Source organism: Chelmon rostratus, chromosome 4 (genome assembly GCF_017976325.1).
Source record: "Chelmon rostratus isolate fCheRos1 chromosome 4, fCheRos1.pri, whole genome shotgun sequence".
Taxonomy (NCBI): Eukaryota; Metazoa; Chordata; class Actinopteri; order Chaetodontiformes; family Chaetodontidae; genus Chelmon; species Chelmon rostratus.
This window is the reverse complement of record NC_055661.1, coordinates 19,129,799-19,143,099: the sequence shown is the minus strand read 5'-3', so window position 1 is coordinate 19,143,099 and position 13,301 is coordinate 19,129,799. Positions and strand designations below refer to the sequence as shown.

Sequence of the window (13,301 nt, the reverse complement as noted above, 5' to 3'; positions counted from 1 at the left end):
TAACATCGGGAACAAAGAGAAAAATCCCTGGCCTGCCTGTGTAGCATTCCTCTGACTGGGCGACTAAAACTGGAAAAGGAAAAAGTTACAGTAGAGTTAGAGACTGAAAGCTTAGAGACTTGCTTCAGTAATATGTTTTGAATGGCCAGGAGAGCCTAGCTGACATTCTAGAGGTGCTGACTAGCCTATCCATGCTCCCCAGTGCGCACACCCTAAACACAGATTGGAAGAACATGCTGAACCAAGCAGGGAGGCAGAAAACTGTACTTGGGACCAGTAGACATTACTGTGGTGAAGAAATGTGGAGCACAGTATGGAGGAAGTGTGCATATCAGTGTGTGTGCGTGTGTGTGTGTGTGTGTGTGTGTGTTGTGCATGCTCGCTCACCGGGTCTTGGTTCATCTGCACTATGAGTTGTTTGACAGCGTGCAGCGTGGGGTGAGCCCATGGAGAGGGATCCTGCCAGTGGCGATTCAGGTCGAAGCCCATCAGAGAACACCTGTACAAACACACACGCAGCGAGGGGAGTTTTAATGGAAAATGATACCTGACGAAAAATATTACAGATGATTAGAGGTACCCCCCTCTGGAGTTTTGGAATCACTCACTGTTCTCTATATAGATACTCAGTAGTTTACTCTAGAGCAGTAAATCAAAATTTGAGACTTATGAATCATGATCATTTTGCTTCATCGCTGACAGGTGTATGCAATATTTTGCATCTATAAAATGTGACACATTATGTAGTGGCACTGTTGGAAAGTAGTGCATATGGCATGAATACTACTTCTTTGAGGGCATTATAACATATAAACTTCACATTCATAATTATGTGTCTCATATAAAATGGCAGAGGTTAAATATAGCACACTCTCCAAGTGTTTCATGAGGAAGGAAATCCATTCAGCACATTTATTAGGCCCCAATGAATTTTAACTTATGTTGTTTGTTTGTTTGTTTGTTGAAAAGAACTCCACATAGTGCCATTAAGTAAATATATCCAACAGATAGATAGAAAGGTTACGGAGCTCCCAAAAGATCATGGTTTTAATTTGTTTTCAGAAATGCTTTTGCTTTCCCTCACAATAAGTGTTGTGTTCCCTCACATTATTTTTGGCATAGGAACAGTCAGTGTGTTGGTCCAGTCCAGTTATAATACAGTTTAGGGAAATACTCTGCAGATATTACAGAAAGGAGAGATGATGTGACACTTTGCATTTTTTTCTCATGATTCTTATCAAGAGACCGAGCTCTGACCGAACACATCGACTGACTCTCACCACAGCTGCAGCTGCTCTGCCAGGCTGTGGTGGCTGTAGCTGAGGTTGTGGATATGGTTATTGTTTGGCTATGGCTGCGTTTGTGGTTGAATCTATGATGCTATTGATATGGCATTAGTCAAGAAAGCATTGTTAAGCCACACAGAATTCAAATCCATGGTGCTTCTATCAGATGGCATATGCATTACAAATACACTGCAGGAATTCAGAATACAATATACCCTGTACATACTGTCAATACAACACTCAGCACAACCATGTCAATTCACTGCAAACATATAACCCCAGGTAATACACAACTTGATGGAAAATAAAAGTATTTCAGAAAAACCTGTGACTGTGTCATCTGTGACTGTGGTCTTCTAATTGCAAGGATCCTTACAGTGACACATTTAACTGCTTTGTTGTCAAACTACTGCAGTTTTATTTAGAAAAAGGTGAAGCAAAAAAAATACTGCCGTGCTGAAGAAATGTGAAGAGAATTGAATCTCTCAGACGGGCTGCATGTAGGCATGAAGCGTTGATTGCCAGCTATTCAAATGCAACTGGCTACAATTGATGACAGTGACCTGCAGCATAGCTGTGCAGAGAATGTTCAATGTTTCCTGGCCAACATTTTGAAGGCCGTATCCAACAGGTTTCAGAAGGAAAAGTTGACCATTGGAGAACTTTGAGATGAACTCATGGCAGCCATTGGACGGTTGCTTGCTGGTGACAGCCACAGGAAAAACATTGCTGATGCTGACAGGGACAAGATGAATTTACTCAGTGGTTTAACTGAAAAGTGTGAAGTCAGATATGACTCTCTCAAGTCATGCGGTCATTTTTTAGATTTGGAACCTCCAACGTGGGCTCAGAAAATGCAAGACCTCCACCATTCTTCAGAAATATGAGGCCACCTTGAACCTAGACAGAGACTCTGTGAGTGAGTTGATGATTGTGTTTATTAAGAGCACAGTATTTATGAGAAGAGTTCCAAACACCATCTCCTGGTACTCACCTGACTAAAAAAGCTACGTGCACCACTGCATATTAAGATGACCCCAAGATGCCCTGTTTGTTGTCATGTGTATCTTTGACATCTACTGAAGCCCTTGGTAATGATACAGGAGTTACTGATACCGTACCCATGAACTAAATACTCATCCCAGGTTAACTGACATTGATTATTTCCTCTGCATGTATCCATTTCAGTCTGCTCTGCACTGCATCTTGCCAGATAGCTATGTGTGTGTGTGTGTGTGTGTGTGTGTGTGTGTGTGTGTGTGTGAGACACAGAGAGAGAGAGAGAGAGAGAGAGAGAGAGAGTGAGAGAGAGAGAGAGACGGACTGGGCAAAAGTGCATGCATGTGTAGAAATTAGCATGTGTGGTTGGTGAGGTGAGGACTATTACTACTCACCTTCTGTCAATATGCTGCTCATCAGCACTCAGTCTGAAAGCACGCTCATGAAAACAGCCTTTAAGCAGTCACCAATCACAGACAGCAATATTATAGAGATTGTCACTGTTGGGGACAGCAGCTGAGATTCCCTGCAAGTTTTCAGAGCCAGTGATGAGGCACCACCACTAGATGGCACTCACAGACACACTGGGAGCACGCTGCTGATGCTTATCTCAGTGTGCATTAGTATTCCTGGGGCTGAGCCTATTAAGTAAAAGGCAATTATGAAGAAGGGAAAGAGAATAGAGGAGAGGAGGATGCCCACAGAGCTGCAGCAATAGTGTTAAAGACAGAGAGGAGGAGAGGGTGGACAGAGAGACTGTCAGAGAGAACTGCCCTACAGCCAAATACTATCTTCTAACAAATGCACTGCTGTGAGCTATATGAATTCATTAAGCTCCCTAAAGGTGGAGTTAAGAAGGTTTAATCCCACATAGCAGGATATAAAACCATGTAATGTGTGAAATCTATGTGATGTAGCAATGCATTCAAATTAACAATTCAAAGGCGCGTGTTTGTGTGCTTGCATACCTGTAGTTGCCCAGGTAGACTCCATCAGGATTTAGCATGGGGACGATCTTGAAGATCACATGATCTCTTAGGATCTGAGCCACGGGATGCTGGCTCACCAGGAAGTCAATCACACCTATCAAAAACACACACGCACGCACATGACAGGGAAATAGGCTTGAAAAGAAAACCAAAGACGGGCTGGCAGTTAATTGAGTTTTGAGAAACAAAAGGAGAAGGAAGGACAGCGAGGGGCATCGTCAGAATCAGGGGAGGAATAGGAGACGTCAAGCCTAAATCAATACAAATGGAATGGAGCTGACGGCGCTGGAAAAACAGACAGCACATCGCGGGCCAGAAGCCAACCCATCTGATTCGTAATGATGCACACACACACAGAAAAACACACACGCAGGCTGATAATGTAGGTAGATTAGATAGACAAACAAGTATATAGATACAGATACAGTATATACTATATACAGTATATATATATATGACAAAGACATTCGTTTTCTTTACCCCACCTCATTCCTCAGACCCTTCCTCACAAACACCATCTCTACACTTCGTTAACTCTCTCTCCTACTGAGTCAAAGTAGCGGACAGGGACCTATGCTAAAGGTAAGGCCGTGCCCTCTGTCCCTTTATCGCATCAGCCCGCCCCCCCCTCAGACCTGCTTCCGATAAACAAGGAAGTGGGACCCAGAAGAAGCAAACCAGCCCACTCACCACTGGAGGAAGAGAGCAAAGAGTCATTAAATCCTGCTATCCTGTTTTGTAGGTCGTTGTCCTGCACAAGGAGACAATTTCCCAACGGTTCCCCAGTTTGTCAAGCTGTTTTATTAGTTTTGAGTTAGCAGAGCTCAGGAGTGAAGATAATGCAGTCCTGTGATATCCTGTGATACTGGAAACATAGGTTCTTGTACCTATTCTTCTAACATCTCAGGTTCGGATGCTGAGCAGACTGTATGTCCTCAGAATGATTAATGATCAGGAGAGTTTATACTGTATGTAGCATGCTTCAATAAATGGCAACTCAGTTTAGTAAGCATTGCAAGTACTCAACGTAGTTATATATCAGTGGGTTGGAGATTTAACATTTACAACTGAAAGCCTGTATTAAAAACTGGGTCACAGTGTTTGACAGATGAGGGTATTTACTCAGGGAAATCTGACAAAAGATACTACTGAGTTGCATTGTAGGAAAGGTAGAAGCCAGCATTTTTGGCTCTTGACCCATAATAAAAAACATTCGACCATTCTTTTTCAAACATGATACTTGCAAATCCCTCAACTATGTGGAAGCTTAATACCTCTGTGATCTGGAGGAAAAAAGTGTGACAGTCTCTCAGTTTTGTCGGTTTTGCTGGTAAACTAAAAAGGAAATTGAATGCCCTTTGTCTTATATTGGCCTTTATACCATGACTTGAGTCAGGAGTTATTTGACAGATTTAAAAAAATATTGATCAAGGATTAGTAGGTGTTCCGAAATACATGTGTTGGTGAGCACTACCAAACAATATACAGACCAGTGGTGCTGCCTCCGAATCAAATCAATGAGACAGGGCACCGACCTAACATTAAAACTTTACCTTGACAGATAAAGGAGGCAGGAGACTCTCCAGGGTGAACACGAGCTGTAAGAAAGACCAGCTTCTTCTCCCTCTCTGGACTCTGGCGATGGTCTGAAGGAGGGGGGAGAGGGAGAGAGGGGAGAAAGGTGTAAAAAAAGGTAAATACAGAGTGTCAAAGGGAGAAATAGGTTGTGTTGTTCATGCACAAAGTTCTAGTAGACTTTTAGAAACCAATTCTAAAAGCTTTCAGTCTTTTATCGATATTATTATCTTAGGATATTATAATCTTAAGATATTATTATCTTAAGCTGGTGTCACGGTTAAATATTAAGGTAACCTATTACAGCCCAGTGTGAGAGGCTGGGTCAAAACACACACTGACCTGGCCGTCCGTTTTCAGCCAGACACACATGAATCAAACATCAAACCAACACATGGCACAGAATATTCAACAGGAGAGGTGAATTATACATCTACAGAGGTCAGGATCAGCCAGCTTCAGGTGTGACCTGAGAGAGGTCTTCTTTGAATCAAGTCTTCAGGTGTGGCTGAAGACTTCTCCCTGGCTAGACACTTCTCTGCTCGCTGCTCTAGCTCTTCCTGGAGGGGATGGTGGACAGGTAAGTTGTACCGTGGAGACTTTTCAGTCACTTTAATGGTGGATTTTTTTTGCATAAATATGGGTTATTGACCCTTACAACATGCTTGAAATAGAGACATTTTCTGCAAAAAAGTGAGAGGTCTTGGAATGAATGCTTCTTCTCTATATTCTGGCCAAATGAATGACTGCATCTGAAACTTTTAATTACATGAGAATGACGGGAATGTGCTTTAATGTCCTCTTTGAAACCTGCTGTGAAATGTTTGAGGGTAAATTCTAGAGATAGTCTATCGTGTATTAGAAGCTAGGATCAAAAAAACATAAAATACACTTTTCTAAAAGTCAAATTAACGTCTAGCTGTAAGAGGTCATGTTAACCGCTTCTATTACCGTAAATATTTTGAGGATCGTTCCTCAACTACTGTACAACAGACAGGCTGAAGAACAAAAACAGTTACCATTCACAGAGGTCAAAATTTTGCTGTTTTCTTGGCCATTGTTTCTCCTCTAATCTGCTGTTACTAATGGATGAAAGTGATTGTGTGCCTCATCGCTATACACAAACTTAATATCTTATCGATTCTTCCACCCGCTTCTGCTGAGCAGAGAAAATGCTAATTAGCAACAGGCTATGCACCTTTCCTTCTCCTTAATTCCAATTTAGCCTCAGAGCAGTGTGTGTATATGCTTCTCTCTGTGTGTGAGTGTGTCTGTTTGAGTGGTTAGGGGTCGTAAACAAAAAAAGTGTTGTTCCATTTAAGTACTCTGCCTCTGATTTTATTTCGTTTTTCTCTCCCTCTGCCCTTCACAGAGACAAATGGCTTTGCCATTCAGGAGTCTCCGTGGAGCGGGGCGGACCGTTTGTTGTAAATGTGAGTGCTTGCGGTTTGGCCGGCCGCTGGGTGCTCGGTGGCTGTGAAATTCCATCACTTAGAAATTTTACTTTGGCCTCGACCCCAGGCCACCGCACAGGCTCTTGGTACAAGATTACAGCCATGACACACACACACAGATGGAGAGAGAGAGAGAGAGAGAGAGAGAGAGGGAGAGAGTTGTATTTCCACCTCTTTTAGGGACATTACATTGACTTCCATTCATTTCCTGATGTCTTACCCTAACCATGGTCATATTCATTACTTGCCTAACCCCTAACCTTAACCCAAATCATCACATTAAATTTGATGATTTACATTATGGGCACTTGATAAAACCCCCATAATTTCACTGTGTGAACATCTTTATGTCCCCAAAACGTGGGTAATACATGTCCAGACACACACAAACATACTTGCACACACACGGTACGGTACGAAGCTGCAATCAGGAAAGAAAGAAAAACTATAGGCACACATACACACACTGCCTTTCTCCCTAAAGTAAAACCAAGAACCCAGATAGTTGTGAGCCAAACCAGAGACAGCTGCCAAGGTCCCGACTGTCGGGGAATTCAACCATCCTGGCCATGCTACATTTAGTCTCAGTGCTGGTGTACCCTTGCTGCTTCATCAAAACAATCTCTTACAGCAGGCTCCTGGAGCTTACAATGGATCCACTGTTTATCCCACATCGTTCTGTGTGTGTGTGTGTGTGTGTGTGTGTGTGTGTACATGTATTACTCAACTTGTGGGGACATAAATCTGTTTACACAGACACATTGTGGGGACTCGCCTTCCTTGTGGGGACAAAACACAAGTCCCCATTTACCATTAAGTTTTAGGATGAAGACCTTGGTAAAGGACAGGGTAAGGTTAGGGTTAGGGAAAGTATGCAGGAAATGAATGTAAGTCAATGTAATGTCCTCTAAAGTGATTGAAAACACAACTCTCTCTTTCTCTCTCTGTGTGTGTGTGTGTGTGTGTGTGTGTGTGTGTGTGTGTGTGTGTGTGTGTGTGTGTGTGTGTGTGTGTAACTGTGTCTCCTCAGGGCTCTCACAAATGCTCCCCAAGTAGTTGTTGTGTTTATGTGTCTGTATCTCTGCATTGCTCTGTATCTGGCTGTGCCCAGCCATGCGATGTAGCACAAAATTAAGTCCCACTATTCCATAGGCAACCCAACACCCAGAGGGAAGCTGGAGGAACCAAGTACCATAGCAAGGCTATATGTAAAGGAAAATCTAATTTTTGGCTTAGGTGTGGGTGACAACACGGAGGTTAAGGTCAAGTTATAGATGAGTCTCAAGAGCCCAGCACTGCAGCTGCATCTCCTGACCTCAAGGTGTCAGTAGAGATCAGCAGGCAGGGGCTGTCATTCGAGGGAGATAGATAAAGAGAGGGAACCAAAGACAGAAGTAAAAGAGAAAGAAAAGGCAAGGGATCAGAGTGAGGTAGCTCTCTAAGGCAAAACAAATGACCTAACTCCCTTTTCTTAGAACTCTTTTTCTTTTCTTGCAGACCATTTTTAGAGATTGTAGTAAGAAGGAAGAACAACAGTGTTTCATGCATAAATGTCTTCTAAGTGGCGTGCTGAGCTGAATGTCAAACCCACAAGACTGCCATTTCATTTATATGACTGGATAATGAAAATTCATCATTCCTTTATCTTTGTTTTTGATACGTGCTACATTTTCATCTTTCACTGTGTCACAATGATTGGGTTAGCATTATATTGTGTGTGTGTACATTAGGAACGCAGCTAACGATTATTTTAATTATTGATTAGTTGATTAATCATTTAGTGCATGAAATGATGAAGAATAGTAAAATATGCCCAGCACAATTTCTCAGGGCCAATAGTATCATCTTAAAATCGCCCGTTTGCGATGTAAAAAAGCAGCAATTGGAGAAGCTGGAACGAGCAAATTTTTTACACTTTAGCTTTTGGCTTAATCGATTAATATGGAACAATTTTTTGTCCAGCGACTAATCAAGTAATCACCAAACACTTTTAGCATTGGCGTACATTAATCACAACCGAGAAAAAAGTGAACTTGTCCCGTGTGTGGATTTATACACTCAAATGGAAGAAGTAGTATATCGTGACAGTCTTGACAAATCATAGCTGGGTGAGGAAAGTGCTGTGAAACCTATGTGGACATTAAGCAGTGCTGGGTGAGCACTTGACTGTCATGACATGATTTAAGTACTATTAAGTAGATGTTGCACAAACCATTGAAATAAAGGTTGAGTATGGTGAAGAATGTTGGCAACATGCTACATGTATATCTTCTCTCCTGCTTTGTGTCCATGTTCCCGGTAAATTAGTGGGAACTGGGACCTTTTAGGCACTGCTAGTGATTTTCACTATTCACACATGCAGTTGCATTCAGGACATTCCTTTTTATGCCTTTTCAAACATGCCATGGCAATGCTGGAACATATGGGGAAAGGTACAGTCCAGCAGATACGTGAATGCAACACTAAAGGATGCCAGCTGCCATAAAACTCAACAGAAGAAGAAGGAGAAGAAGTACATGGGCCAAGGCCTGATGTATGAGTAACTCACGTGGAAAACGTCTCATTATTTCCAGGATTATTTTCTGAATCTGTCCAATTTCCAGTCACTTTTGGAAAAAGGAAGCTTGTTTGCAAACAAAAGAACTTGCAATGCTTGTTAAGCCTCTTTCTTCTTGATCTTTAATCACCAACGGAAGCATTGGCCGTGCAGCCGTAAACAAGTGGCGGATTGAAATACGTCATCAGCGGTCTTGTAAGTCTCTTGGTTCGCTCGCTAGACATGAAAGCATCTTTTGTCAAACAGACCTAACCCTTTACGCGCTTGTCCTTGCAATGTTGCAGCTTTCATTTGCAGCACAGCCGTACCGGCATTTTCTCTGAAATGTTACTGTGTCTTGAGGTGGAAAATTGGTGGGAAAGATTTCCCTGAATATTGATCCCTGCTCTAATTCACACGACCCCATGCAGGAACCATCCCCTTTCAGCCTCTCTGATTTTGGAAGAAAAATACATGCAACTTGGCCAAATGCCAAAGTGCTCAAAAAACAGTGATTTGCTTGCTGTAAAATATCACAACTAATGAAATGCTAACACATTATGTTCTTGTGATTTAAATTCTTCACTGCAGCCATGCTGCTGTGGCAACACTACCTACTGCTGAGAGGTCACCAAATGATGAACCTCTTTAACTTCACGTCATCACAGTGCTCCGTGGGCACGTCACAGCACATGACTAAATAAAAATTAAAGTACAAGAATTAGGAAGAATTGGAGACAGAGTGAAAGAAAGTGAGTGAGGGCTACAGTAAGAGGTTGGAGGCTGAGCAGGGGAGGGGGGAGGCTGTGTGTGACAATGAGTGAGTGAAAGCGACAGAGGCAAAATTTATGCCCACACTTCCAAATCAAAATGCTCCCTCAGCATATTTCTCACCTGCCAAAGTCACACGCTGCACTGTACGGCACATTACTGCTCATTCTCTTGCAGCTCGCCGAGAGGAAAAAAAAAAAAAATTAAAGAATGTCAAACTACGATCAGCTCTGATAAATATGTAAATTACCGGAGAGAAGAAAAGTGCCTGTGAAAAACAACATAAATCTAATGGACTCTGAAGGTCAGTCCTGATTGTGCTGGTCAGCTCTTTCTGAGACAGCAGTCCTGGGAACTTTGGGTTCAATCTCATAAGTTGTGACATGATGTAATTAACTGAGATCGTCTTCATCATTCTTCCTCAGCAGGTACAAAGGAAGCCCTGTCAAGACCTTCTGGAAGCATGATGGCATATATTTAAATACATTTACCCACTTAAAAAGTAAATTTGATTCAAGAAGATAGAGGCAGATTTTTGCTCAGTGTCCAAACTTTCTGACATGGAAGGATGAGGGGCGATTTTCAGGCTGGCACTAAACTGCATGACTACAGTTATCTTATACTTACACTAAATAGCATCTTAGGTTTTTCATTAAATCAGATGAAATGTGAAATATCTAAACTCTGTGAGACAGAACGGGAAGGGAAACTGTGCCGCAGTATATAGTGTAACCCTGCTCCACAGAACACAGTGATACAATAAAAAAAACAATGTCACACTGGCCACAGCTTTATACCACATTATACCACAAGTCTCAAACCAAGGCCTCTCTATATCTCTGCCCCCGCCTCTCTGCTCTGTGGGTTTTACACTGTAATAAATTAGCTTCACTTTGGTGAGATGGCAACAAGACACGCTTGGCGCCCTGCTCAGTGCGTCATATCGAGGATGGGCGCGAGCTGTAAATTGTCACTGGCGTTGAATTTATACAGAGCCTTGGGACGAGATGCAGCATCGTGTACTGCCCAGCTGAGTGAGCCCCAACAAGCATCAAAGCTCTGCACCTCTTCACGCCCCCCTCGCTCCACCCGCTGACACCACCCTCTGCCACCTCAAGGACAAACAGAGAGGGAGAGGAAAAAGACAGAAGAAAAGGAGAGACAGAGAGGGATGGGGATATGCACTGAAGTGCAGGGGGCTCTAAAGTGATAAGAGTTTTATGATGCTGTTTTCTTCTCCAGGAATTGACCAGGTCTCTGACTTAAATTTTTGCATGTCTGCGTGTGTGTGTGTATGTGTGTGTGTGTAGGTGCTGGAGAGCCTGTGGCATGCCTCAGATTTATTTAGCTCATCTTATTGTGGGGAGAAAGAGGCACTGCCAAGGCCTCCTCACACATCCATAAAGCACCCCCTGTCACTTGACACAACACACATTACACAGCTACACCCTCAGCGAGATGGGGCGGGGTGCAGTAAGAGAGAAAAATTGATACCCTGCATAAACATCACTAATTGTCATAAAATTGGGCAGCTCAGTTCAAGACGGAAAACAGTGTTTCCTCTGGACTGACGAAGCTACAGAGTAGAGGATATTTACACAGACAGGTGGATGCACAGGGACACAGAGGATGATTGATGAAAAGACAGAGGACAGCGAGGCGGAGACAGAAAGACAAACAGTGAGACAGAGGTGAAGAGGGAACAAAGAGAAGCAGGAACAACACATGAAACTTTACTAAGCTTCCCCAGAATCTGCCTCCTGTTTTTGATTTTTATTCTATGTTCTTTGGTGGTTCTCACCACAACCATTACCACAATTATTTATTTGAAGCATATCATAATGTACACACCTTTAGCCAGTATCTTACAAGTTACCCCACCTACCAAAATAGTAGCATATAAATTCTACATTTTTTATACTTTATTTATTCCATTCACTGTTCAGTTTGGCTTTCTGTACATTATATATATTTCCCAACATCAAGGTGTAACTGCAGTTTTTTACGCCCTCAACATTAAATCTGGTAGAGAAATAGTGAATACTACTTGTCTGCCTAAAAGTAGCAAAACTAAAAGTACTGAGTTCAAAATTACTCCAATCTGCCTTTAAAATATTCACCATTTGTTAGTTCATTTTTGTTTTTTTTCATTTGCATAATATAAACTCCTCCCTGGAAATCTGGATACTAAAGCCCAAAAATTCCAGAAAAATATAGACGATATGGCCACAGTATTCCAGACAGAAGCTACAGCTCTACAGCTGCATGGTAAAGTATAGTACAGTATAGTAGGTTGTGTAAGCTTTAACCATTTGTTGTCTTTTTTTCATTCATTATAAATTATTGTACACAGTGAAAACTTTCTACAACACGCAATGGCAATATGTACTTATAGTTACTTTAATTATAATTATAGTCATGTTGATTGAATCCGACAGATGGACAGAAGAGAAGGAGACAGATGTACGTGGGACAGATGTAAGAGAGGAGATACTGGGTGACACCACTCTCAAGTATCTGTTGGGTTAAGTCACTTCTGCCTCTGGAGCATCCCTCTATACCTTCATCCCATCATCTACTCATCTCTACACTCCCTTTCTCTCTGTACTCTCCTCCATCCTTCCCTCCTTGAATCATCTCCTTCTCCTTGGTCATCATGGAGATCTAGGATGTGTGTGTAGCTGAAGAGAGCAATCAGAAGCAGAGATGCGGTGGTCAGAGGTGTATCTGAGTGTGTGTGTGTGTGTGTGAGAGAGAGAGAGAGAGAGGCCTAGGGAGGGGATAACCAATGGGCATGTCGAGACACTCCGATTGGCATCACATCCAGACAGAAAGGGGAGGGACAGAGAAAGAGAGAAAAGAAAATTGGGAGAATCATAAAGGGAATGAAGGGTACAGAGAGACGAAGAGAGAAATAGAGAGAGAGAGACAAAAAAAGACAGGGAGAAGGGCGGGAGCAGAGGAAACCCTTGAGATGACAGCATGTAAATACGCCAACGGCGGGCCTCTAAAGTGGAGATGAAGAGGCGGCAGGATAAAAAGCTCTGAGCGCTGTGTGATTATGGATCAATTTGCTGCAATCAAGCCCCCTTATGGCTGGTCCCTGTGAAATGGAGAGATTTCTGCTCCTCAAGGGCAGCCGCGATGACAGTGGAGGTCACAGACAATGGGAGTGACAGGGTGACAGGGGGGAATACAGTGACGGAGGGAGAGGAGCATCGGAGGGACGGGAGGAAGGGGAGATGATCTGTCCTAAACATCAGCGTTCAAGCCTGAGCTTAAGGGCTTTCTAATTATGTTAATAATGAGAGGTGGTGCTGAGAAGCGGGCCTTCGGCCATCAATGACCAAGGAGCAAATCGCTACCACTGCGAGCTCTGGTCATGTTGGGGTCGCAAGTTAGTTGTGAAGTGGATACGATAATATGTAATATGATCATAACGATCTAAAAGATGACTGTCCTATTTTATAAACTACTAAAAATTAACACATGATATTGAATTAAAGCAGCAGAATTATGCACTACTGGGATAAATATAGCAAAGCTTAAAGAGTAACTTCACAGCAGGCTGAAAAGCAGTGTTTCACTTGCCAACAGTGATGTCACAGCGCTGGTTAAACCACTGGAGGTGAGAAAAAACAAGATTTTCAGATGGTGTTTAGTTTCTGAACACAGCAGGTTGAACAGCCTA

At 42.6% G+C, this 13,301-nt stretch overlaps 1 protein-coding gene across 1 annotated transcript in view; it reads right to left on the bottom strand.

Moving 5' to 3' along the window:
- Positions 1–13,301, bottom strand: part of agbl4 (AGBL carboxypeptidase 4) — a 268,049-nt gene that overhangs the window by 23,917 nt on the left and 230,831 nt on the right. Inside the window, exons 7-9 of the mRNA XM_041935474.1 lie at positions 4,828–4,920; positions 3,254–3,368; positions 388–499 (exon numbers count right to left, since the gene is read on the bottom strand). Coding sequence (XP_041791408.1) covers positions 388–499; positions 3,254–3,368; positions 4,828–4,920 — 320 coding nt within the window. The remainder of the gene's footprint in view (positions 1–387; positions 500–3,253; positions 3,369–4,827; positions 4,921–13,301) is intronic.